This window comes from Aotus nancymaae, unplaced genomic scaffold (assembly GCF_030222135.1).
Source record: "Aotus nancymaae isolate 86718 unplaced genomic scaffold, 86718_ANA_hifiasm-v0.15.2.pri h1tg000059l, whole genome shotgun sequence".
In the NCBI taxonomy this organism is placed as follows: Eukaryota; Metazoa; Chordata; class Mammalia; order Primates; family Aotidae; genus Aotus; species Aotus nancymaae.
The window spans coordinates 55,473,296-55,498,374 of NW_026988473.1; the positions used below are offsets into that span (position 1 = coordinate 55,473,296).

At 43.5% G+C, this 25,079-nt stretch overlaps 1 protein-coding gene across 6 annotated transcripts in view; it reads right to left on the reverse strand.

Moving 5' to 3' along the window:
• Window positions 1-1,599: 1,599 nt before the first annotated feature.
• Window positions 1,600-25,079, reverse strand: part of STIM1 (stromal interaction molecule 1) — a 251,042-nt gene continuing 227,562 nt past the window's right edge. For 2 of the 6 annotated variants that reach the window (XM_012456835.3, XM_064365239.1), the window contains 6 exons: window positions 19,205-19,382; window positions 12,433-12,600; window positions 11,816-11,916; window positions 11,298-11,533; window positions 7,938-8,319; window positions 1,600-3,502 (listed from right to left, as the gene is read on the reverse strand). In XM_012456835.3, coding sequence (XP_012312258.1) covers window positions 2,986-3,502; window positions 7,938-8,319; window positions 11,298-11,533; window positions 11,816-11,916; window positions 12,433-12,600; window positions 19,205-19,382 — 1,582 coding nt within the window. In that variant the 3' untranslated portion in view covers window positions 1,600-2,985. Of the gene's footprint in view, window positions 3,503-6,052; window positions 6,090-7,937; window positions 8,320-10,017; window positions 10,111-11,297; window positions 11,534-11,815; window positions 11,917-12,432; window positions 12,601-19,204; window positions 19,383-25,079 lie in introns of all 6 variants that reach the window. The other 4 variants (XM_064365240.1, XM_012456838.3, XM_012456836.3 and 1 more) reach the window with 4 other exon arrangements.

The window sequence follows — 25,079 nt, forward strand, 5'->3', positions numbered from 1 at the left end:
GTTGATCTTTTCAAAAAACCACCTCCTGGATTTCTTGATAAGGGTTTTTTGTGTCCTTATCTCCTTCAGTTCTGCTCTCATCTTAGTTATTTCTTGTCTTCTGCTAGCTTTTGAATTTGTTTTATCTTCCTCCTCTAGTTCTTTTAATTTTGTGACATTAGGGCGTCAATTTTAAATCTTTACTTGCTTCTCATGTGGGCATTTAGTGCTATAAATTTCCCTCTAGACACTGCTTTAAATGTGTCCCAGAGATTCTGGTACATTGTGTCTTTGTTCTCATTCATGTCAGAGGACATCTTTATTTCTGCCTTCATTTCATTATTTATCCAGTAGTCATTCAGGAGAAGGTTGTTCAGTTTCCATGTAGTTGTGCAGTTTTGAGTGAGTTTCTTAATCCTGAGTTCTAATTTGATTGCACTGTGGTCTGAGAGACTGTTATGATTTCCATTCTTTTGCATTTGCTGAGGAGTGATCTACTTCCAATTATGTAGTCAGTTTTAGAGTAAGTGTGATGTGGTACTGAGAAGAATGTGTATTCTGTGGATTTGGAGTGGAGAGTTCTATAGATGTCTATTAGGTCTGCTTGGTCCAGATCTGAGTTCAAGTCCTGGATATCCTCATTAAGTTTCTGTCTCATTGATCTGACTAATATTGACAGTGGAGTGTTTAAGTCTACCCCTATTATTGTGTGGGAGTCTAAGTCTCTTTTTAGGTCATTAAGAACTTGCTTTATGTATCTGGGTGCTCCTTCCAGTCACCTTCTTTGACCTAGGTCACCCCTGGCTACCTGCTCTGACCCACCTGCTGTCCTTCCCACCAAAACACCCACCCTGCCACTCCAGCTCAGATCCCTTCTCTCTTTAACATAGCCAATCAGGATTAGTCTAGCTTGTGTAGTCTAACCCTAGCCAATAGGGGAATGACACAGCAGTAGGAGACCCCGTCAGGCATAAGTACTCCTTCCCCCCTTGTCCAAGTGTTCAGCCACCATTATTCCATCTATGAGCTGCACCCTTCTATATAAGTAAACTGCCTTGCTGACAGGATTTATCTTCAAGTGCTATTTCTTTTGCGGCATTGAAATTTTACTTCTAACATTGGTTTCTCACTGCCCTCCAGAAGCTGCCCAAGCTCCCTGTGAGGTAATTTGAAAAATCATAGAAAGTTACAAGTCAGCTTGTAATCACAGCATTTTGGGAGGCTAAGGCAAGAGGATCACGTGCAGCCATGTGTTTGAGATCAGCCTGGGCAACATAGTGAGACCCCATCTCTACAAAAAATAGAAAACTTAGATATATGTTTTTTAAAAGTCATAAGTTATAGGATAGATAGGGTGAAGTTTACCCAGACATAGGGCTTCCCGATTTAGCAAATAAAAATGTGTCCCAGATACTGCATGAGAGAAAATTATACTTAAAAAACTGTTGAACTGAAATTCAAATGTAGCTGGTCATCCTACATTTTATCTGGTAACCCTGCCCACAGAACTTTTGGGTATATGCATTCAAGTTTCATTTTCCCTGGGCAAAGGAAAGATAATCTCTTCACCCCATCATGCCACAGCACAAAGAACGCAATGAGAGTCAAAGCCAGAAGAGGTTAAAATCTCCTACATGCTTTATTGGACTCCAAAGATTCTTATGAAATAGCACAGAAAACCCCATTTGAGGGTGTCCAGGGAGTACAAGGCAGTCTGCAGCCTAGCACCCTCCTAAGACCAGCCCCAGGTGCACCCACCCCAGGCCCAAAATAGGATCCCAGGATAAAGGCATGGCAGGGAGTGGGGCAGAGGGAAAATACATTTACAGCCATAGCAAAAACAGGTAAGGGAGAGAGTTGTCTAGAGGGTGGGAAGGGTGGGGGAAGTGGTCACACAGCCACCTTCACCTATACCATCTTCCTTAGCCACTCCTTCCCCAAACTGGTTGTGTCTTTTTGAGCCTCTGGCCAAGGCTACGAAGTAACAAGAAAATGGGATCTGACGAGGGAAGTATGCAGTGTAGGCACTTGGGAAATTCAGATTTCTTTTTTACTTTTAACCTGTTTGTCTTTTGGTTCAAAAATATGACAGCATCTTTGCCCAACAACTCCAGGGCTCCATAAGAGCCCTGTATCATGGCTGAGCCACTTGTCCTGAGCCCCAGGAGTATTGATGCTTGGGGAGCTTTGGGGCAGCACCTCTTAGAGACAAACCCTCCTGCAGTGTGGGGGAGCAGGGGTAAGAGGGAGGCAGGTGTGGGTGGAAGAAGAGAGAAAAAGTGACTGCCTTATAACCCACAGTTCTGGCATCCACTCATGCTCCAATGAAGAGAGGCCTCTTCTAACCCATCCCCAAGCCTAGCCTCTTTAAATATCTCTGGTAGGTTGTTCTCTGAGAATTGGTTTCATTCCCCCATGGACCCCTGGAGGCCTGAGTGAAATCTAGGATGAGGCTCCTTCTGACCCCCAACAATACCAAAGAACAAACCCCAAAGGTTAGGCCCTAGCCCCATTCTGGAGCAAAAAGAACCACTGTGAGTGGGGTGGAACAGATCTGAGGCACACAAGTCAGAAGTTACTCCTCCTATCTTCCCTGCAACTGCTAGGGAAAGTTAGGGAGTGGTGGGAGGGAGGGGCCTGAAAGCAAGAGACAGAAACAAGAAACCAAACCTTAAAACTGGGACAGCAGAGACAGAAGCTGGACCCCAGAGGTGGAGCTGGGAGCTGAGGGGACAGCAAATAAGACATGCACTGAAGTGGAGAGGGAGTGACAGCAGCAGCCCATGGTTGGGAGGGAGGCAGGGCAGGCAGGCCATGGTGATCAGTTAATAAATAATAATGAAGGACCCAAAGATGATGGGGCAGGTATGTACAGTGCCCAGACCCCTGGACCAGCCCTTCCTATGGCCCACTCTTGGGGCCAGTTATCTTGAAGGAAGGGAGGGAAGGAGAGGCAGAAGACCCAGGGAAGGACAAGCTGTCCCATTACTGCCACCCCCATCCTGCCTACTTCTTAAGAGGCTTCTTAAAGATTTTGAGGGGAAACTTCTTCCGGCCTGGGCTGGAGTCTGTCTCCTCACCGATAGAGCCATTATCCTCCTCAGCCACAACCTTCTTGCCAGCCAGGTGGGGAATGCGTGTGTTTCGGCTGGCTTGAAGGGCTCGGCTGTCCCCAATTGGAGATGGCGTGTCTGGGTCTGGGGAACTGGGGCTGTGAGAACGGGAAGAATCCAAATGTGGAGAGCCACCAGGAGGGGCTGAGGGGCTCAGCTCCATCAGGCTGTGGGCCTTGTCCAGCCCATGGTTCAGCGCCAGTAATGCCTTCTTGGCCAGGGCAGGGCTGTCAGGCAGTTTCTCCACTAGAGACCCTGGGTGGACCCCCTCGATCAGCCGGTGGCTGCCATTGGAAGTCATGGCATTGAGAGCCTCATCTGCAGCACGGCTCATCTGAGGAGGTTTGGGGGCCACACGCTGGCGGTCACTCATGTGGAGGGAGGACTCCGAATCGGAATGGGTCAAATCCCTGCAAGACATTGGGCAGACAGGAAGAAAGGGACATATTGGATAGGGAGATGGGGGAAGGGTGAAGAGGAGAGAGGGACAACATGAGAAGACAAGGACAGGGTAGGAAAATTGGGATAGACAGAGTGGCAGGAGAGAGAAACAGGTTAAACAGGCAGGTGGGAAGAAAAGAGGAAAGAGGAACAGACGGAAGTTGAGCAGCCGTAAGTACAGGATAAGAGAGGAGGCAGGAGGAGGGAATGAGGATAGATTAGAAAAGAGACAGAAATGACAGTAGAATTGTGGAGGGTGAAAAGCAAAAGGATAAGCAGGTAGAAAGAAGGGCCAAGAGAAAAAGACAAGAAAGGGAAAAGTGATGGGGAGGGAGGGAAGAAATAGACAAGAAACAAAAACAAATGTCATCATACCATCATCTGTCTGGCAAATCGCTTTCCAATACCTGGGCCTCACCACTGGTGAATGTTCTGGCTCTGAACTGGTGTAACCACAGGCTTAAATTCCACAGGCATCCTCCTCAATAAAATCTCTGCCTTCTCATAGCTGGCTAGATTTCCTTGGATTCAACCTTAAGCTAAAGCAGAACTTACATACTGCTCCAAGTCACCATTTTCCATGCCTTCCTCCCCCACATACTCCTGTCACACCTTACGATATTATCCAGTCTGGGTCAGACCCCAAGGAACAAGGCACATGCAGTCAGTGGACCTGACCCAGGCTGGGGATGAGAAGGTTAGAACAGCCTTGCAAACAATCCCTCACCCACCCCAAAAGGCCAGGATGCTGTCTCTTCTAACCATCTCAAAGGATTCAAAGGAGGTCATAGATAGGTATTGTAGAGATCAAGCCAAAGTCTGTGCTGCAACAGGAAGGGTGGGGTCTCTTTCACAGCTCTGCTGACAGGGAGAATGTAGGGAGGCATAGAAAGACAGGATGTTGGCCTTTAAAGAGCAATGATTTAGAAGAGCTCTGGATTCTTCTGTGCAATCTTGGACAAATCATCTAAACCTGCTAGTCCTCAACTTTGACCCAATGAAAATAATACCAACTCAATTATCTTACAAGACTCTTTGAAGGATCAAATATGCTGGCAAAGCTCTTGAAAATGTAGAAATTATTGTGGGAATGAAGATGATGAGGCCACCCAAGCTGAAAGGCCTATGTAGGGGTCAGTCACAAGAAGCTTCTTTGCAAGGCTGAGTTATGGAGATATGCCACCACACACTAGACATGCACACACAGAGGCTAGTCTAGGAACTTGAGACCCTTTAAGGATCTGGTGATTCCTAAGACCACAAATCAATTCCAGATGCCATTCCCCCTGCCTCTATAGACAAAAATGTAGATATGGAGGTGCTCTCTCTGCCAATCCTGCATCCTCCATCTGCCTTCCTAGAGGCCTGAGAACCTCAGCAAAAGCAGAGAAAAGAGCTAAGGGTAATGTTTAAACATCTGCTAGCCAAAGAGTAAGAGTCACGAGTGGGAGAGGAGAGCACCATAGGACCTGGAAAGAAAGAGGCTGACGGTCAGAAGTCAGGGAGGGTGCCAGGCCCCTGAAACAGGCAAAAGCAGAGGGTTGGCTCATAGCTATTATAGACTTAATTCTCAGTAGGAAGCAAATAACTAAGTAGCCACCCCATGGGCCACTAGTTTCCTGGACTCAGAGAACAATTCCAGCTAAGCTTCCATTCTACAAACACAGTTTCAGCCACATATTCTAGTATTTGAAAATTCGGTCTCATATTTGGTTTCATATATCTAACACAGTCCTTGCTTCTAAAGTTGTCCTTGTTTCTCTAAGCCCCAAGATGATCCTCTCCATATCTTGCCTTCTCCAAACACATATAAACCAATGAGCAAGGTGCCAAGGAAGTTCTGGGGACACCCACACTGAGAAAAGGGGTCCTCTAAGCTTAAGAAGTGAAGATCCTGGGATCCTACCCTCTCTAACACCAAGGAAGAGAAATCAGGTTAGAGCCCTCCCAGCCTCACTTCTCCTAGCCCAGACCCCTATTTGGTCTCAATTCCAATCCATCTGTTTGTTTGTTTGTTTGTTGACAAGGTCTCGCTCTGTCGCCCAGGCTGGAGTGCAATGGCACGACCTCAGCTCAATGCAGCCTCAACCTCCCAGGCTCAAGTGATCCTCCTGCCTCAGCCTCCCACGTAGCTGGGACCACAGGCATGTGCCACCATGCCCAACTAACTTTTTGATTTTTTTTTTTTTTGGAGAGACAGGGGCTTACTTTGTTTCCCAGGCTGGTCTCAAACTCCTGGACTCAAGCAATCCTCCCTTCCTGGCCTCCCAAAGTGCTAGGATTATAAGCATGAATCACAGAGTCCAGCCTGATTCCTGTCCTTCTATGCCTCCCTCATCAACTAAAAGTTGAGACTACCAAAGCAAGATTAGAACCTGGGAGGAAGCCTAGGGAGATATAGGAGGGAAAAGGTCCAGTGAGGCAGGCTCACCTTCCCTCTCTGAATCATTAGAACAATTAGGCCAGGGGTCCCTCCCCAAAGGCTGGGCTGCCTCGGACTCCCATCCCAAGCTACTGACCTTACTAGAGAGCCTGTTTGCCTTTAGAGATGATCCTCTGGTGCATGGTGCAAAAGAAAATTAAGTAGTGAACAGGCCAGGTGGATGCAGGTACCTCCCCACCTTTCCTCCCCACTGCCCTCAGCTTAAGCCTTGGAACATGAAATTCACAGCATCCCCTGGCTTCCCCAACCCAATTTGGTCCTCTCCATCTGTATTGGAAGGGGCAGTCTCCATTCTTAGGCTTTTGGATGAAAATGAGAATGAGAGTGGATATGAGTGGCTCTGCTGAGTAATAATCCTAGTAAGGGCAATTCCTTTGTGCAAAAGAAAGGAACAGCCCTCAAGGATAACTAGCCGGAAGTTTAAGGGGCAAAGCTGGAGAAATGGGTATCCAGAGTGAGGTAGAACTAAAAAAAAGCAACAGAGTAAGCAGACTGCAGCCCAGAGGCCAAGACTGGGCTGTGGTCACCACTTCAGAGATGAGAAGTACTTCCAGAGGGGAAGGACTTTCTGAGGGTCTCCTAAGCTTGTTCCAGGCAAGGTCAAGGCTACTACCTCTGATCCTAGTCTACCATCTTGGGTATTAGCAAGAAAAGTCCCTGCAGCTACCAGACAAAGCTGTGGAAGAAAACCTTTCACCAATTCTTTTCGAGTACACTTTTTGAGACCTTGTGAAATGACAAAAATATCCAATGGAGTATCCCAGAATGGAAACCCAAGTTCTAGTCTGTGCTCTGCTCCCAATTAGCTGTGAGATCTGGAGGGAAATACTTACCCTTTTAGAACCTTAACTCACTATTCTTAAAATGTGTATTTTAATTCCTGCCCCACCTATAAACTCTTCTTGTCCAAAACCCCAAATCTATGTCCCCTATCTTGGTTCCCTAATTCCATGAAAGATACTATGTCCATCCAGTCATTCAAGCTATAAACCTGAGTGTCATACTGGATCCTCCCTTTCTTTCACCACTGTAGCCAGTTACCAAATTAATCATGTATTTTTATCCCAAGGCCTCATTACCACCCCTAGTGGTCTACTGGAATGTTTTCCAAATTCCTGTAGTCTTCCTCTTTCCTTCACACAGCCACTAAAATGTTATTTCTAAAATGCAAATGTGACTGATTCCTTTCTCTTAGAAACCCTTTTGCAATTCTCCATCTCCTAAAGGGTAAAGGCCAAAACCTTTGCCTTTCAGAGCCTTCGTCATTTAGCCTCACCCGTTTCTCCTTCCCACCAACACATATCCAGTGTTCAAATCACAAATATATCATATTCTCATGAATCACCATGTCTCTGCACACAGTGTTTCCTCTGCCTGGAATACTCTTTCTCCTTTCCCTTCACGTAGGATGTTAGCACAAATTCATCTCTTTGATGAAGCATTCCACCCAGGTACACACTGTTAGTCACTCCTTCCTCAACACCCCCATAGCACTTAATAAATTTTTCCATACTTATTTAAAATTTGTCTCTTAGACAAAATTGTAGTTCTTGATGGCTAGGATTGTGTCTTATCACCGGTGAATCCCTATGCCCGGCAGAGCCTGGCACAGAGTAGGCATTAGTAATTGCTTGTTGAAGGAGTAAAGGAAGTGAGCACCCAACTGAGATAACTAATGTGAAAGTGCATAGTTTAGGCAAAAGTGCTATAGGGCCATGAGGGAAGAAAGTTGTTACTCATTTTTAGAGTCAGCAAACCCCAAACGCAGAAGGGAAGAAAGGTGTGGGGAAGTAGGCTGACCTTAAAAAGGAGTCCCAGAGCTGGGAACAAACAGGATAAGAAGAAAATTCCCCACTCCACACATCCCCAGAGTTGATCAAGCAGCAGCTGGCAGGCAGAAACCAAGGTAAAAGCAGCAGAAAGGGAAAGAAGGGAAGAAAAAGAAGAGAGACAGCTGATACCCCAAGCTCTCTGAATGCCCAGGCATCACAGCGGTGCTGTCAGAAGGGGGTGTGTCAGAGTATGGCTCCGTCTGGAGGAAATAGGAAGTGCTGTGGTGGTAATAAACAGGGTGGACATGGACGGTGGTGATGGTGGTGGTGGTGGTGGTAGTGGTGATGGTGGTGGTAGAAGAGGAGCAAGAAGAAGCAGCAGAGGCAGATGGAGAGCTGGTCCCGTAGCCTTCAGAACTGAAAGACTGTCCAGATGAAAGGCTGCGCATTCGCCGCAGAGATACCCGGCTTGTCAAGAAGTGGCCAGCCTCGCCCTCTACCAACCTCTGAGATCCCAGGCCATGCTGTGGCTCCGTCAGGCGCTGCCGAACACTGCTCTGCAGGCTGGGGGCTGCAAGGAGAATGAAGAAAGTGTGAGGAGGGGCCAGTCCATTTTGGGCTGGCAGGTAAGGAGGTGCCCATGAATAAATGCTTGCTGGAGACCACTCTGGGCCTCTAATGCCAATTTGGAGAATGGGGCACCTCCACCCAGAAACCTCCCCCAGGGGTCCTAAAAGGATGGGAAATTGAAGATGAGGTGCCCGGGTCAGTTTTAGTGGCAATTCCAATAAAAGGAGACCTATGGCCAATGTCACTATAAAGGGAGGTGGCAAGGCAGTTAGTGGGTAGACACAGGCAAGGAAGGGTAGGATAAGGGATTGGGACAAGGTCCAGGAGAGCATTAAGAACCAGCCTTTTCAGAAAGCCAACCTCAGGAAATAATTCACAACTTAGACAAGAACTTATACATAAACATGTTCATCATTATTAATAATTGAATGAGAAACATACATTATTGTTTACTTTTTACTAATAACTGTATGAAAGTAAACATAAAGAATGAACAATAGGAAAATGATTAATATATCCAGTTTCTGGGAGACTAGAAAGCTATTTAAAATGATGCTTACAAAAAGACTTTAATGGAAAAATGCCTATTAAAATGTTCAGAGGGGAAAAGGATACAGATTATATGTATCAGTCTTGAGCCTTGGAATATAAAACACTAAAGTTTGAAATCAGGACTTCACTTCTGGTTGTGACCCTTAGCAACTGACTTCCCCATTTTAATTCCTAATTTATAAAATCCTGCAGGGTTCTTCTGAGACTTCACAATAATGTCTTTAAGGCACCTGAAACAGGTCATTGCACTCAATAAACGGTAGTGGCTATCATTATCTTAACAATATAAAAAAATTTCACAGACAAAAGAGTGGTAGAGAAGGTGTTCAAATATGATGGGATTATGGATGTTTTTATGCTAATATTCACTCTTTTTCACTTTCCAATAAGCACATAAACAACAAAGAACCAGCTCTTGGATCAGGCTGAAAATCAAGGTACTGGAGATGATGGCCACCACGCCCAGTGAAGAGATACATGGGCACCAAGTAACTTAGGAATATGCTAGTGCATCCCTCTTGGGCTCATTCCCAGCTCCAAGTGAAAGGAGAGTGCAGATCTTTATTCCTTCTCCTCTACCCTGATAGATAGGCTTTCCTGCTTTCTCCCTGAAGAACAGAGAAAGAGCCAGATTATAAGGGTAAAAGAAGCCTTGGAAGGGCCACCAGGGAGAGAGCATAGGTCCATAGTGATGGAGATTTCAGAAGGCAACGCTTCTATGCTGGTAGCTTTCAAGGTATGAAAGAGAGAATGAAGAGGATGAGGAAGTCTGGAATAGGGAGGGGAAGAGGGAAAAAGATAGGAGAAACTAGGAAGAAAAGGGAGAAACAAGAAAAAGAGAAAAGAAAGCAGTGATCTTTTCCTTTTCCCTCTTTCCCTCCCAGCCCAGATGGAAGAAGGGCTACCACGTTATCTGCATAGCTGGCCTAAGCCTTCTATCACCATAAGTATTCTCTATCCAGCTCTTGCCGAGCAGGCTGATTCTTCTTACCCCAAAACCCTTCCTGTAGTTAGTAGGGACAGTGCTGAGGGGATAGAGGGAGCAAGCAGGGGCGTGAAGCAGGCAGGAGAAGGGACTCATGGGGTAGGAGTGTTGGTTTAGTCCCAAAAGTCAGAAAAACAAATGCCCCAAAGGGGTTCCTCAAACCGGGGTATTTCCAGAGGGACTGATCATCCGAGCCGGCGGATGTAGAGCAGAGAGAGCGGTCACTGAACCTACGCCCCATCAGCCAGGCAGCATCTAGGGTCAACAGCCAGGCCAAAAGGAGAAGAGAATCTGATTTATGGAGGGCTTTGGCCTGCTTATCAATGTAATAAGGGAAGGGCTGGGGGCAGGGACTGGGTAGCTAAGAGCTAATTAAGGTCCCTCCCAGCCTAGAGAACACAGAAGCCTTTAGATCAATAAGTCAGGATCAAGCTCTGCCTGTCAGTGATCCTGTCCTTGTTACGCCTTTGATTAAAGGCCTAGCAAGTTATCAGATCAGGAGAGCAAAGAGGCTTGGCCAGGGGCAAAGTATTATGGACAAAATTACAAATAAATTCTGTCCAGAGTGGGAATCTGGCCTGATAAAAGAATCTGAAAGTAAGCCCCTAACCCAGCCCTGGCCTTCTGCCCTTCCCCTGTACTGGCAGAATATGGGCCTAGGACAATAACTTTACCATAAGGGCTAGTCTATTAACTTAAAATAGCTTCTCATCCAAAGGAAAATTCAACTGTGGGCCAGTAAGGGAAAACTCCCTTCATTCACTGAATAATTCCACTATTGTTCCTTTTGGCTCTGCTCTACTCAACTCTCATCACTTGCATGAGAGGAGAGGGAGAGGGAAGACCCAGGACAGAGGAAGAGGGAAGACGGGGTGGGGTCCAAGAATTCAGGTGGAAAGCTAGACATGCTTGTGCAGGAGATCCCTCCTGGGCAAGAATGCCTTTTCAGCTTGGAGGATTTAGGCTGTATCACTTTAAGGGACTATTGCTTTATAGGGCCTCTCACAAAAAGCCAAAGAGAAACACAATTCCATTCATCTACTTTAGCAATTAAGAAAAAGGAACAAAAATCAAAATAAATAAGTTCAATAAATAGTCAAAATGTATGTCATTTTTACATTGAAATTCACTAAAGGAGATTATTTTTTATAAAGGTAGATAGAGTGGCAGTTAGGGAGAATAAAGAGAAAAAGAGTGAAGGAGAGACACTTAGCACAATAGACCCAAAGGGGCATACAAAGCATATAAGGAAAGAACATCAAAAGGACAACTATAAAGAAATACCCTGAGCAAATTGTGCTTTATTGACCAAGGTCATGAGTTTACTATCTTCCTGGGCATCTGCCCCATCTGCTGTTTAAGCACAACAGAGGCCACAGACTTCTCAACCCATGCATCAAAGGTTCCTTCCTTCATCCTCCCCCCGCAAAGAGGTCACCTACACTGCATGGATAAGGGAGACACAATCTCCTCATCCATGTCATCCACGTCGTCAGTCATGATGAAGTGGGCAGGGTTGGGGCGTGTACTGCCCATCCAGCTGGGGTCTATGTTGAGGGCAGCCACCAGTGAGTGGATGCCCGGGTTATTGACAATCTGGAAGCCACAGAGGATCTCGATCTGTTGCCAGCGGTGCAGGCGCTCCCGCAATGCTGCTGTCACCTCGCTCAGTGCTTGCCTGAAGACAGAGGAAAGAGAACTGCAGTCATGGACCTGGTGTGAGCCCCAACAGGAATGAAGCCTCTTCTCAGAGGAACAAGTTGGGAGGATATGTGTGAATAAAAAACACAATAAACTCATAAGCTTAAGAGCAAGGAGGGAGATAGATCAAGGCTGAGGCAGGAGACCAGAGCTGTCCCTCCACCAATGAGGAAATGGAATTGGTGTTGGAGGCCCTGTACGCCTTCAAATTCTGAGGATGATATGGACATTGCCAGAGTAGATAACTGGTGTTACTTACTTAGCTGTTAGAATTTTATGATCTACATCATCCAGGGAAGAGCTGTGGGCCACATGGAAGGTGCCAAAGAGTGTGTTTCTCTTCTTTTTTATCTTCTCAGCCTGCAAAGATGAGGTTCCCCAGCTCAAAAAGAGCAGGGATTCAAGGTTGGAAAAAATGAGAAAGGCCTTCCTCTATGGTTGGGGCCCACTCCTCCTAGCACAACTTAGGCTGCACAAGGAAAAAGAAGAGAAGGAGGAAAAGGAGAAAGGCAGGCAAAGGAAGAAGAAAAAGGAAAGGGACAAAATAGAGAAAGCAAAGGAAGAAGCAAAGGGGTCCCTGATAGCCCTTTTGCCCCAGGAGGACCTCTGCCCCATGGCAGCATGGGGCTGGCAGAGTTTTCCCTCTGCCTGCCTCCACTTGCTTCATCTTTCCCAGAAGACAGGCAGGAATGCCCCTGCACCCTCATTCCCGCCTCCAGAAGCCTGAGGACATTGTCAGGAACCAAACATTAGGAAAATAAACAGGACCCACCACCCAATGGGAGGAACTGAGAGAGGGAGAGAAGATGAAGATATGCAGGTAAAAGGGAGAAGGGCAAAAAGGAGAGAAGAGGGCAATAGAAGGGCAGTTCTCACCCCCTCCTTGGCCACAAGCAGCTGCTTCTCAGCATTTTGCTTCTTGATGTTGTAATATTGCACCTCCACTTCATGTGTCAGCTGCAGCCACTTCTGAAGGGCCTCTGGAGCATACCATGAGCTGTGTGATTCTAGCTCCTTCTCTGCTTTCCTCAAGGCCTCCCGAACCTGTGCAGCCAAAAGGATGTGAGTTCATTCACTGATACTAAGACTCTCCAACACCTCTGTATGATGCTTCAGAACTCAGACTTTTTATCCTGCTTTACAACTTTCCCAGGAAGGAGAAAGGGTAAGGATTATTTTCCATATTTCATATAGAAGAAAGCAAGCACAGTGAAGAAAATTAACCCATTCAAAGTCAACAGTGTCAACCAGAACTCAAATTGAGATCTTTTTGTTCCAGATGAAGGCATTCTTTTCTATCACATCAGCTTACTTTCCTGGTCATGCAGCACATTCCAGCAATCTTCCCTGATCTCTTCAGGAACAGGTCAACTAGTGAATCATCTCCTTACCAAGAGTCAGGGTCTGTGCTTAGACTTCAAGACATCACAGTGTGACAGAAAAAGCACTGGTCAGGAATCTGAAAATCTGGTTCTGGTTCTTGGTCTGTCACTTAACTGGCTGTGTGACCCTGTGCTTCCTACATCGCTCCTAATTCAGTGTGAGGAAAGATTTTCTCCCATACAAATCTAAACCATCAGGGAAGGGGTGTTCTCAGGAGAGAGTGAGTTCCCTGTCATGGGTGGTATGTGAAGAACTCATGTTAGAGAGACCTGAAAAATGACTGGTACTTCAGAAGGGCATTGTCCTGAATGCTCTCCAAAGTCTCCTCTAGCCCAGAGACTGTGTCTATGATTCTCTCAAGGAGTAGAGCAAGTGGGCTTTGAAAAGAACTCTGTAGGTGGCAAGACAATGAGCATATCCACACCTAATATGGACATTGCCAACAGAAGCCAAGACATGAGAGGACCAATGTATAAGTAGAAATAACTGACTTCTCTGCAAAGAGCACACAATGAGGCAGTCACAGAGCACACAATGAGGCAGTCACAAAACACAAAAAAGTTTAAAAGACTTGAAAGTACATACAGACATTACATACACGGAATTTCTTGCTGTCTCATCCAGGCTACCAGCATAAGTGATCTCCAACTTTCCTACCTGAACGCTGATCTTCAGCTGGTCAGAATCCCAGAGAAGAGGCATTGAAAGCAGTCTCATTATCCCCAGCTTCAGCAATGAGGCAACCATCCCATAGCAAGCGTGAGGTCCTCTCCACAGCCTAAGATAGGCCAGGAGGGCTTCAGCTAAGGACAGAACACCTTTATTCCTTTGAGAGGCAATGAGAGTGCCAATCTTCACTTGGTTTCTGTTCTCTAAATAGAATTAGTTGGGCGTGCACCACCATGCCCAGCTAATTTTTTTTTTTTTGACAGAGATGGGGTTTTGCCATGTTGCCCAGGCTGGTTTCAAACTCCTGGGTTCAAGTGATCTGCCCACCCTTTGCCTCTCAAAGTGCAAGGATTACAGGAGTGAGCTACCATGCCCAGCTAGGAACTTTAAAAAATACAGATATCTGGGCCCCAACCCAGAGATACTGATTTCATTGATCTGGTGTGTTGGCCTGGGCATTAAAATAGGCTCTCCAAGTCATTCTAATATGCAGCCAAAGTTAATAAACACACAAACTTAAATAAAGTGGTGTGTGTGTGTGTGTGTGTGTGTGTGTTTTAAATAAAGTGTTATCACCTGACTTCCACTTCCCAGTAGGATAAAGTACATCATGGGAGAAAAACAATTCTGATTCAACACAAAATCTGGAAAAAGCTGTATAAATTATAAAAATTGTGTTTTCAAAATTGTTTTTATTTTGAAAAGTTTAGTCATTTTTCATAAAATATGTTATTTGTGTTAATATATGAAGGGGTTGATATAGTTTTTTTTGTTTTTTTTATTTTTTTTGAGATGGAGTCTTGCTCTGTCACCCAGGCTGGAGTGCAATGGTGCAATCTCGGCTCACTGCAACCTTTGCCTCCTGGGTTCAAGCGATTCTCCTGCCTCAGCCTCCTGAGTAGCTGGGATTACAGGTGCTCGCCACCATGCCCAGCTAATTCTTATATTTTTAGTAGAGACGGGGTTTTGCCATGTTGGCAAGTCTGGTCTCAAACTCCTGACCTCGGGTAATCTGCGCACTTCAGCCTCCCAAAGCCCTGGGATTACAGGCATGAGCAACCATGCCCGGCCTGATATAGTTATTTTAAAGGAATTAATAAATATTTTTTAATTTTCTCAGTTGTAATTTCTAATAGGTTAAATATCAACAGTATTACGCCCTATAAAAATGTACTTTGAAGTCCTAAATAGTTTTTTTGTTTGTTTGAGACAGAGTCTTGCTCTGTCACCCAGGCTGGAGTGCAGTGGCCTGATCTTGGCTCACTACAACCTCCGCCTCCCGGGTTCAAGCAATTCTCCTGCCTCAGCCTCCCGAGTAGCTGGGACTACAGGCGCCTGCCACCACGCCCTGTTAATTTTTGTATTTTTAGTAGAGAGGATGTTTCGTCATGTTGGTTAGGCTGATCTTGAACTCCTGACCTCAGGTGATCTGCCTGCCTCAGCCTCTCAAAGTGCTGGGATTACAAGCGTGAACCACTGTACTTGGCCAGGATGCTTTACTCTTAAAAACTAGGGGCCGGGCGTGGTGGCTCATGTCTGTAATCCCAGCACTTTGGGAGGTCAAGGCAGGCAGATCACAAAGTCAAGAGATCGAGACCATCCTGGCCAACATGGTGAAACCCCATCTCTACTAAAAAATACAAAAATTAGCTGGGCTTGGAGGCATGTGCCTGTAGTCCCAGCTACTCGGGAGGCTGAGGCAGGAGAATTGCTTGAACCCAGGAGGCGGAGGCTGCAGTGAGCCAGGATCGCACCACTGTACTCCAGCCTGGCGCCTGGTAACAGAGCAAGACTCTGTCTCCAAAAAAAAAAAAAAAAAAAACTATTTAGGGGCTGGGCGGAAACTCTGTTAAAAAAAACAAACAAACCATCAAGGGTCCTAAGAATAAAACGTTTGAGAACAACTAGACTAGATAAGCTAAAATTCAGAGAGAAAAAAGCCTTTCTAAGATGTGTTGTCATTTTCTTCTCTGGAGACACTGATGATTTTAGGTGAGAGCCAAAAATTGGGCTTGACCCATGTAGAAGACCTCTACTGGGACACAAAGAAAACAGTCTCCTCAGTCTTTCAGGGCTGAGGAGAAAGAAATCTACCAGCTTTCAATTTAAAAGTCAGGGAGGGACATACCTGAGAAACTGGGACAAATGAAAGATACACCAAATTTTACTAAAACTACAACCTAGTTCAAATGTAGGTCAATCTCTGATTGGCTTGAGGTGATCAGTTCCTTACCCTATATACCTCACAAAAGAAAGGGGGAAAACCACCTAATGGAAGAGAAAATCATCTGGAGCCACTATTGTGTTTTATATACACTGTCCGGCATATAATAAAAATAAATTACTAGACATAAATGGCAAAAAATATGACTAATAATCAAGAGGAAATATAAGCAGTCCCATAAATGATCCAGATGTAAGAATATACCAGACAAGGACTTTAAAATAATTATGATTGATATGTTAAGGAAAATACAAGAAAAGAAGAAAACGATAGATAAAGGAAATTCTGGACAGGGAACTGGAACTTATAAAAGAGTAAAATGGATATTCTAGAATTGAAAAATACATTGTCTGAGAGTAGGAACCCACTGGATGGGTTAAACAGCAGAATGCTTACAGTAGAATGCAGAATTAAAGAACTTAAAAGATATGTCAATAGAAAATAACCAAATCAAAGCACAGAGAGAAAAAAGGAGAACAGAACTGAGCATAAGAGACATACAGAATACGGTTAAAAGATCTAACATAAATATTAGATTCTCAGAAGGAGAGGAGAGAATGGAGCAGAAGTAATGTTTTAAGAGATATGTAAGTGCTAAAGAGAAGTATACTCTAGAGTTAGGCAGAGTGTCAAGGAATCCAAATTTATTACTCATGTTTTTAAATTTGTTATATCCTTATGGATGTGCTTGGTGGCTTATTATTGAGAGAAGTATATTAAAATCTCTAACTGATTATAAAATTTGTCTAGTATCATTTTAGTTCAGTCAATATTTGCTTTATATATTTTAGACTACATCATTAGATATATCCAAATTAAGAGCTGTTATATATTAAATTGAATTCATCCACTAATCATTATGCAATATCTATTTTGGGGTCTAGTAACACTTCTTGACCTAAAGTCTACTTTATATTAATGTAAATATTATATTTATATTAATATATAGCTACCCTTGCTTTATTTCACTTAGCAATTGCTTTAGGTCAATACTTCATGACCTAAAGCCTACTTTATATTACTATATCCTATTTATGTAAATATATAGCTAGCCAGCCTGCTTTATTTTGTTGCTTTATTTTGTAACATATATCTCTTCTCATCCTTTTCCTTTAACCTTTTTTTGTGTTCTTATATTTAAAGTGTGTCACTTATAAACAGCATATAATTGAGTTTGGGCATTAATCCAATCTGATAATCTTTGCCTTTTAACTGAATTGCTTAGTTTTCTTTATACAAACCAAGTCTCAACAAGTTTCAAAGGACTAAACCCACACAGCATCTGTTCTCTGACCATAGTAAAACTAAACTAGACATCAGAAAAGAAAGATAAGTAAAAAATTGCTCAAGTGTTTGAAAATCAAGCAATATACTAGATAATCATGTGCCAAAAAAGGAACCACAATAAAAATTAGAAAACCTTTTGACCTGAATGATAATAAAAATATAAAATAGAGATTCTTGAACGATTACCTTACTTGGGGGGAAAGAAAAGATCCTTGACAGCCTACCTCATATCACATACAAAAGTTAATTTGAAATAATATCACTAAATGTGAAAAGACAAATAATAAAGGTTCAGAAGAAAATTCAGGGAAATATCTTGGGGATAGGAAAGGATTTCTTAAAGAGAAACAAAAAGCATCTTTCTTTTTTTTTTTTTTTTTGAGATGGAGTCTTGTTCTTCCCCAGGGTGGAGTGCAGTAGCCCTATCTCAGCTCACTGCAACCTCTGCCTCCCCGCCTCAAGGGACCCTCCTTCCTCAGCCTCCCAGAGAGCTGGGACTACAGATGTGTGCCACCACATCCAGTTAATTTTTGTATTTTAGTAGAGATGGGGTTTTGCCATGTTGGCCCGGCTGGTTTCTAACTTCTGACCTCAAGTGATCTGCCGGCCTCAGCTTCCCAAAATGCTGTAATTACAGGCATGAGCCACCATGTCCAGCCGCATCAATCATTTTTAAAGACTGATTAAATTAGACTTCATTAATATCAAGGGCTTCTGTTTATCAAAAGACAGTATTAAGAGAGCAAAAAAACAAGTCAAGGCTGAGAAAATATTTTCTATATATCTGTATATTTATATTGACAAAAGACCAATACCTAAAATATATAAAGAATGCTTACAAATCAATAAGAAAGGGACAACCCAACTTTTAAAATGAGAATAGATTTCCAAATCAAATGGCCAATAAATTTATAAAAAGGTGTTTAACAATATTAGGGAAACGAAAATTAAAATCACAAGATACTACTATATATTTACCAGAATGTTTAAAATTAAAATGCCTAAAAATACTGAGGTCATGGATCAACTAGAATTCTTTTACATTGTTGTGGCAGTATAGATTTGTACAATCATTTTGGAAAACCGTTTGACAGTTTCTAATAAAGCTAAATTCACAAATATGCTATTATATGTCCAACAGAAATGAGTGCTTATGCTCACCAAGAGACATATGCAGGAAGGTTTATAGCAATATTATTCATAAAAGTCAAAAAACTGCAGACAACCCAAATGTTTATCAACAGAAGAGTGGATAAATAAGTTATAGTATTTTTATACATTTTTGTAAGTCTCTTTTTTTTTTTTTTTTTTTTGAGACACAAATTCACTCTTGTCACCCAGGCTGGAGTGCAATGGCACTATCTCAATCACTGCAACCCCACCTCCTGGGTTCAAGTGATTCTCCTACCTTAGCCCCCCAAGTAGCTGGGATTACAGGTGCCTGCTGCCACACTCAGCTAATTTTTTTTGTATTTTTAGTAGCGATGAGGTTTCACCATGTTGGCCAGGCTTATCTCAAATTCCTGACCTCAGGTGATCCACCCACCTGGGCCTCCCAAAGTGCTGGGATTACAGGCATGAGCCACTGTGTCCAGCCCATAGTGATTCTTTTTGTTTTGTTTGGTTTGAGATGGAGTCTTGCCCTGTCACAGAGGCTGGAGTGCAGTGACGTGATCTTGGCTCACTGCAACCTCTGCCTCCTGGGTTCAAGTGATTCTCCTGCCTCAGTCTCCTGAGTAGCTGGGACTACAGGCACCTGCTACCACACCCAGCTAATTTTTGTAATTTTAGTAGAGATGGGGTTTCACCATATTGGCCAGCCTGGTCTGAAACTCCTGACCTTGTGATCTGCCCACCTCAGCCTCCCAAAGTGCTGGGATTACAGGCATGAGCCACTGTGCCCAGCCCATGGTGACCGTTTTTTACAGGTTTTCTACTGTTCTTATTGGTAAGAGTCCAGTGACTCTAGAACATAGTCTTTGGACCATATTTCAAATCCTCACACATGAAACTTTCCAGCCAGACCCTGGGCCCCTGCCCTTTGCCCACCCCTCAAGATGTCCAGGAATTTGTGGACTCTCCTACCTGCTCCAACTCCTCCTCAGCATATTTTTGGCGGCTCCGCTCATTCTCAGTACCCTCCCGCAACTCCTTCAGCCGCTGGGCTTCCTGCTTAGCAAGGTTGATCTCATCGCGCAGCTTCTTCTCCAGATGGACCTTCTCCACCTCCACTGTGCGGTGCTCCTCCTGGGCCTTGTGCAGCCTGGTGGGTGATGTAGGGAGCTGAAGGAGGCCAGGCAAGCAGATGCCAGCCAACATGCCATAAGTTATGGCATCAAAGAGGAAAATGAGAGCTCTAACTCTCAGCATATACTCTCTCCGCTCTGCTGACTGTCTGGCTCTGAGCTAGCTCAGGGCCAATAGAAACCACAGTCATTACCTAATTCAGACATTGGCCATCATTTTATTTTGTTGACAGTAATCAAGGCTGTGAAACCAGGTTCTCAGGCATCTGAATCCCTCCTCTAAACTGTGTCATACTAAAATCATAACAAGTACCAGTTTACAAGGTATTTTCCATTTGTCCTCTCAGCAGATAATGATATATGAGTATCATAATCAGCCTGGGACAAGCATATAGGGAGCCTTAGAGAGGGAAAGCAACTTATGGGAAGAACTGAGGCTAGAATTCCAATCTGTGTGACTTTGCCACAATTATTCCCCTAATATAGTGCTATCTAGAAAGTTCAATAAATGTAGAATACCCTACGAGCTAGACAAAAATATCCAAGGAAAACCTAATGGCTGAGAAATAACTGGGGCTAGTAGCAGAGGGGTGGATTAAGGAAGATGAGGAAGGAACTATTGAGGTAGACCTCTTGGACTCCTAAGCTTCTGTTCCCAGAAGCACAAAGCAAATTAAATTTATGCCAAAGGGGCTGGGCAGGGCTCAGGAGAGTCCCCTTCTGCCCCCAGGCCCTGAGTTCCTTTCCTAAGTATCTTCCTTAGTGGGTAAGATCACAAGTGCATGAGTTCTAATCTAAGTCTACCCCTGCACCATCACGCACATTCCCTCAGTTCACTGAAAAAACCTTCCATCCAGCTAAACAAGCCTTCTCCCTTCCTCAATTCTTTCCTCCACATGGCTATCTATGTTAATCCACTCATTCATTCACCAAGTTCTTTTGAGGGCCTACTAAGTCCCAAGCCCTATGCTAAGCCCTAAATATATGGCGATAAATCAGAAAGCTGTCCTGCCACTGAAGAGCTCATTATTTACTCCAACAAAGACAAGTAAACAGATAACTGTACACAATGTGACAAATTCTATAATAAAAAGAGAGAGAGCTATATAAGGTGTTGGATGAGCCCAAAAGATCGGGTAATCAGCTCTGCCTGAAAGCAGTCAGGGAAAGAGAGACTTGGGCTAGACCCAGAATAAAGACTGAGAGTTTGCTAATCCCTTTGGAAGAGAGAAAGGACTTTACTATCTGGTATTCCTTCCTAAGCAAAAACCACCAGGTTGCCAGGGGGACAGATTAGGAGGGGGAAAGGATGGTGAAGAAGAAGTGAGTTATATAGCTTAGACTTGAGATACAGAAAATAAAGGATAGACTACAGACCAAGAAGGACCCATAGAGAACACTGATCACTGAGTTAATTAAGTAGTTGAAACAGATAAAACAAACAGAACTCAATCTGTAAAAAAAACTCTCCAGAGCTATCAGTGGTGGAGACCTCAAAAGATATCATGGAACAAGCAAGGAGGTAAGAGAAGGAAATGTTAGGCTGCAAACTTCCTGCAAATTGTAATCTGCCTACTTTGTCCCTGAAGAGAAAGGGAGTCGAACCCCCTGAAAGTGAACACCAGATGGCACTATATGCATAGGTAAAGACAAATCAGAGGCGCCATTTCCTGCCCCCATCTCCTTCCCTTGCTGAATATCCGCCTTTACTGTACTCTTCCATGACTCAACTGCATAAAGTTACACCATTAAGAATTCACTTCTTCACGGAAATATTGTCCTCTCTGAAAGCAGCCTCTTGAGAAAAGCCTATACTATGATATGTCTGTCCTTTATAATAGCGAGCTCCTTTAAAGTAGAATCGAAATTGACACCCATTTCATAGTTCCAATAAGGTCTGTTAGAGATGGAGATCAATAGTTATTGTTGGGTGCAGAAATGAGCAAATAAGCATACAATTAAACACTGTTGTTGCCACTCCAAGGCAACAACAATTAGCACTGCAATTAGTCCTGGATCTAAGCAGTTGTGTGACTATGAACAAGTTTTGCCTGTTTTCTTCACAGCAAAATGGGAATCAAGATTCCTGCCTGCCTCCAATAATTATCTTGAAACTCAGTGAAATCATAACTGGAATGTACATGTAGGATTCTATTTATTCACACAAATTATCGGGAACTCTGTAATAAAGCTCTGTGACAGCCGGCAATGCAGGTCTGTTAATATAAGGAGGAACAAGGTGGTGTGTGGGCTCTGGACACTCAATGGAGGATACATGTGTGCATGTGCCCAAGCCTGTCTCTAGGGGGACAAGGGGAAGGGTGTCTTTGTCTCTTTCTAAGTGCCGCAGTGGTCATTTAGCTTTGGAAGCCTTGGGGAGCAGGGAGTGCTGGGAGCTTAGTTTTATCCTCAAACTTGGAATGTCTCCTGCCTAGATCCTTTTGCCTTTGGAATGGAAACAGTATATGTTTTTCAAACAAATGAGGTATGGGGACTGCTCAGACAGCAGCAGTTAGCCCCTAATTGGCAACAGGACCATGAACAAGGGGCCCAGCAGAGTAGCCAGGAATCACCTTAGAGATTAGACCCCTCTTGCTCCCTAGAAGCCCAACCCATGGAAATAAATCCAGTAAGTCTACTACCTTAGTAAAGGTAGCACCCTGGAGTGTCAAAATTCCTAATTCACTACCTACTGATATACGACCCCGAGCAAAGCACTTACCCTCTCTGAGCCTTTATTTCCTCAACTCTAATAGTACCTACTTCAAAGAGCTGTAGTGATTAAAAGCAATAATGCATTTAAGTATTTAATACCTGACTCACAAGAAGTCTTTTCCCACCCCTCCAAAGAAAATAGTGTCTATCATTTAAAAATAACACAATGGGAGAGAGAGATCCAAGATGGCTGATCACAAGCAGCTCCAGCTAGTAGTTCCCAGTGAAAGCACAGAGAACGAGAGGACGCCACACTTTCAGACGAATATTTATTGCTCTCAGACCAGGAGATTCCCAGCAGAGGAGCCCCACGGGTCGCCAGGGCGACTCTTGTGGCCGGCCCGGCGGTTTTGCTGGCGCCTTAGCGCGCCAGTTCTTGGTGCAGAGTCCGGAGATTCCCGGGCAGAAAAGCACCATCAATCTTAACACCGCTGTTTTGGCCGGCGCAGTGGATTGCTCAGATTTCGGTGCTGGGAATCAACAAGTTGGACGTCTGCTCAGAGACCTAGTTAGAAAGTCGGTAATTACAAAGACGACAGACGGATAAATATATAACGAAGGGAAGAAACCAGCGTAAAAAGGCAGAGAATACTCAAAATCAGAATGCCTCTCCCTCCACAGGGGATCGCAATTCCCCTATAACTCGTAATTGCTTAATAGATTACGAGTGTGTTCCAATAACAGAAGCAGGTTTCAAAATGTGGGTGATAAGAAACTTCTGTGAATTAAAAGAAATTGTTCTAACCCAATGCAAAGAAACTAAGAACCTTGAAAAAAGGTTTGACGAAATGTTAACAAGAATGGACAATTTAGAGAAGAATATAAGTGAATTGATGGAGCTGAAAAACACAACTCGAGAACTTCGCGAAGCATGCACAAGTTTAAACGGTCGAATTGATCAAGTAGAAGAAAGGATATCAGAAGTTGAGAACCAGCTCAGTGAAATGAAACAAGAAGACAAGATTGGAGAAAAAAGGATGAAAAGGAAAGAGCAAAGTCTCCAGGAAATATGGGACTATGTGAAAAGACCTAATTTACGTTTGATAGGTGTACCTGAATGTGACGAAGAGAATGAATCCAAGTTGGAAAATACTCTTCAGGATATCATTCAGGAAAACTTTCCCAACCTGGCAAGGCAGGGTAATATTCAATTCCAGGTAATACAGAGAACACCACAAAGATATTCTTCAAGAAGACCAACCCCAAGGCACATAATTGCCAGATTTATTAGGGTTGAAATGAAGGAGAAAATACTAAGGGCAGCCAGAGAGAAAGGTCAGGTTACCCATAAAGGGAAACCTATCAGACTTACAGCAGATCTCTCAGCAGAAACCCTGCAAGCCAGAAAAGAGTGGGGACCAATATTTAACATCCTTAAAGAAAAGAACTTTCTACCCAGAATTTCATATCCAGCCAAACTAAGCTTTATAATCGAAGGAAAAATTAAATCTTTTGCGAACAAACAAGTACTTAGAGACTTCACCACCACCAGGCCTGCTTTACAAGAGCTTCTGAAAGAAGCACTATACATATAAAGGAACAACCAATATCAGCCTTTCCAAAAATTTATCAAAAAGAAAAGAGCATTAACACAATGAAAAATTTACACTAACTAATGGGCAAAACAGCCAGCTAGCATCAAATGCCAGTATTAAACTTATATATATTCTAATTGGATAAAAAGCCAAAACCCATCGGTATGCTGCATCCAGACCCATCTCACATGCAACAATACACAAAGACTCAAAACAAAGAGAAGGAGGAAGATTTATCAACCAATCAGAGAGTAAAAATAAACTAATAAACAAAAAGCAGGAGATGCAATTCTCGCCTCTGATAAAGGAGACTTTTAAAAAGCAACAAAGAGCAAAAGAGGCAAAGAAGGACATTATATAATGACAAAAGGATCAATGTAACAAGAAGAGCTAACGATTTTATAGATCAACGAGACAGAAAATTAACAAGGACATTCAGGACTTGAACTCAGACCTGGAACAAGTAAACTTAATAAACATTTATAGAACTCTCCACTTCAAATACACAAAACATACATTACCACTTCACACCTATTCCAAAAGTGACTACATAATTGGAAGTAAATCACTTCTCAGTAATTGCATAGCATTTCATAGGTCTAAATGAAATATTGGTTGGCTGCTTGTTTGTTATTTTCTTCCCTTATTCCTTCCTGTCTACATCAAGTATAATTATTGGTATAAAAGAGGTTTTCAATACCCATTACTAAACTGCATTCTAGCCTGGGCAAGAGAGCAATACTCCCATTCTCTCTCTCTCTTTCTCTTCCTTCTTCTTCCTCTTCTTCCTTTTTTTTCTGTCTTTCTTTCTTTAAAAAAATAAAAATAAAAATAACACAATGACTGGGCACAGTGGCTCAGGCCTGTATTCCCAGCACTTTGGGAGGCTGAGGTAGACCTCTTGAATCCAGAAGTTCAGGAAAAACCTGGACAACACAGCAAGACCCATATCTACAAACAAAAAGAAAATAAAAAATTAGCTGGGCATGGTGGCATGCACCTATGGTTCCATCTATAAAGGAGGTTAAAGAGGAGCTCTTGAGCCCAGGAGGCTGAGGCTACAGTGAGCTATATTCATGATATTGAACTTCAGCCTGGGCAACAGAGCAAGATCCTGAATCAAAAAAATAATAATAAATAGAAATAAATGAAAAGACAAGACTTCATTTCCTTTTACATGGATTCCTGCAAATACTTCCCAACTAGAGTCTCTGTGCTTCCAGAATCATTTTCTAAAAGACAGTCCTGAATAAGTTTCTCCTCTTCTTGAAAACAAAAACCAAAAAAACCTGATTTGCTTTCTGCATTGAACTAACCTTCCCACATGCATCTTAAGGTCCCAGGGATCTGGCCCCACCCTATACACTCAATCTTAACACCCAGGGCCTCCCTACCCATCTTTCAAGGCCACCTCCTCAGAGTCCCACATCCACTCATCCACTTCTTTGTCTTTCTAATTAGAGT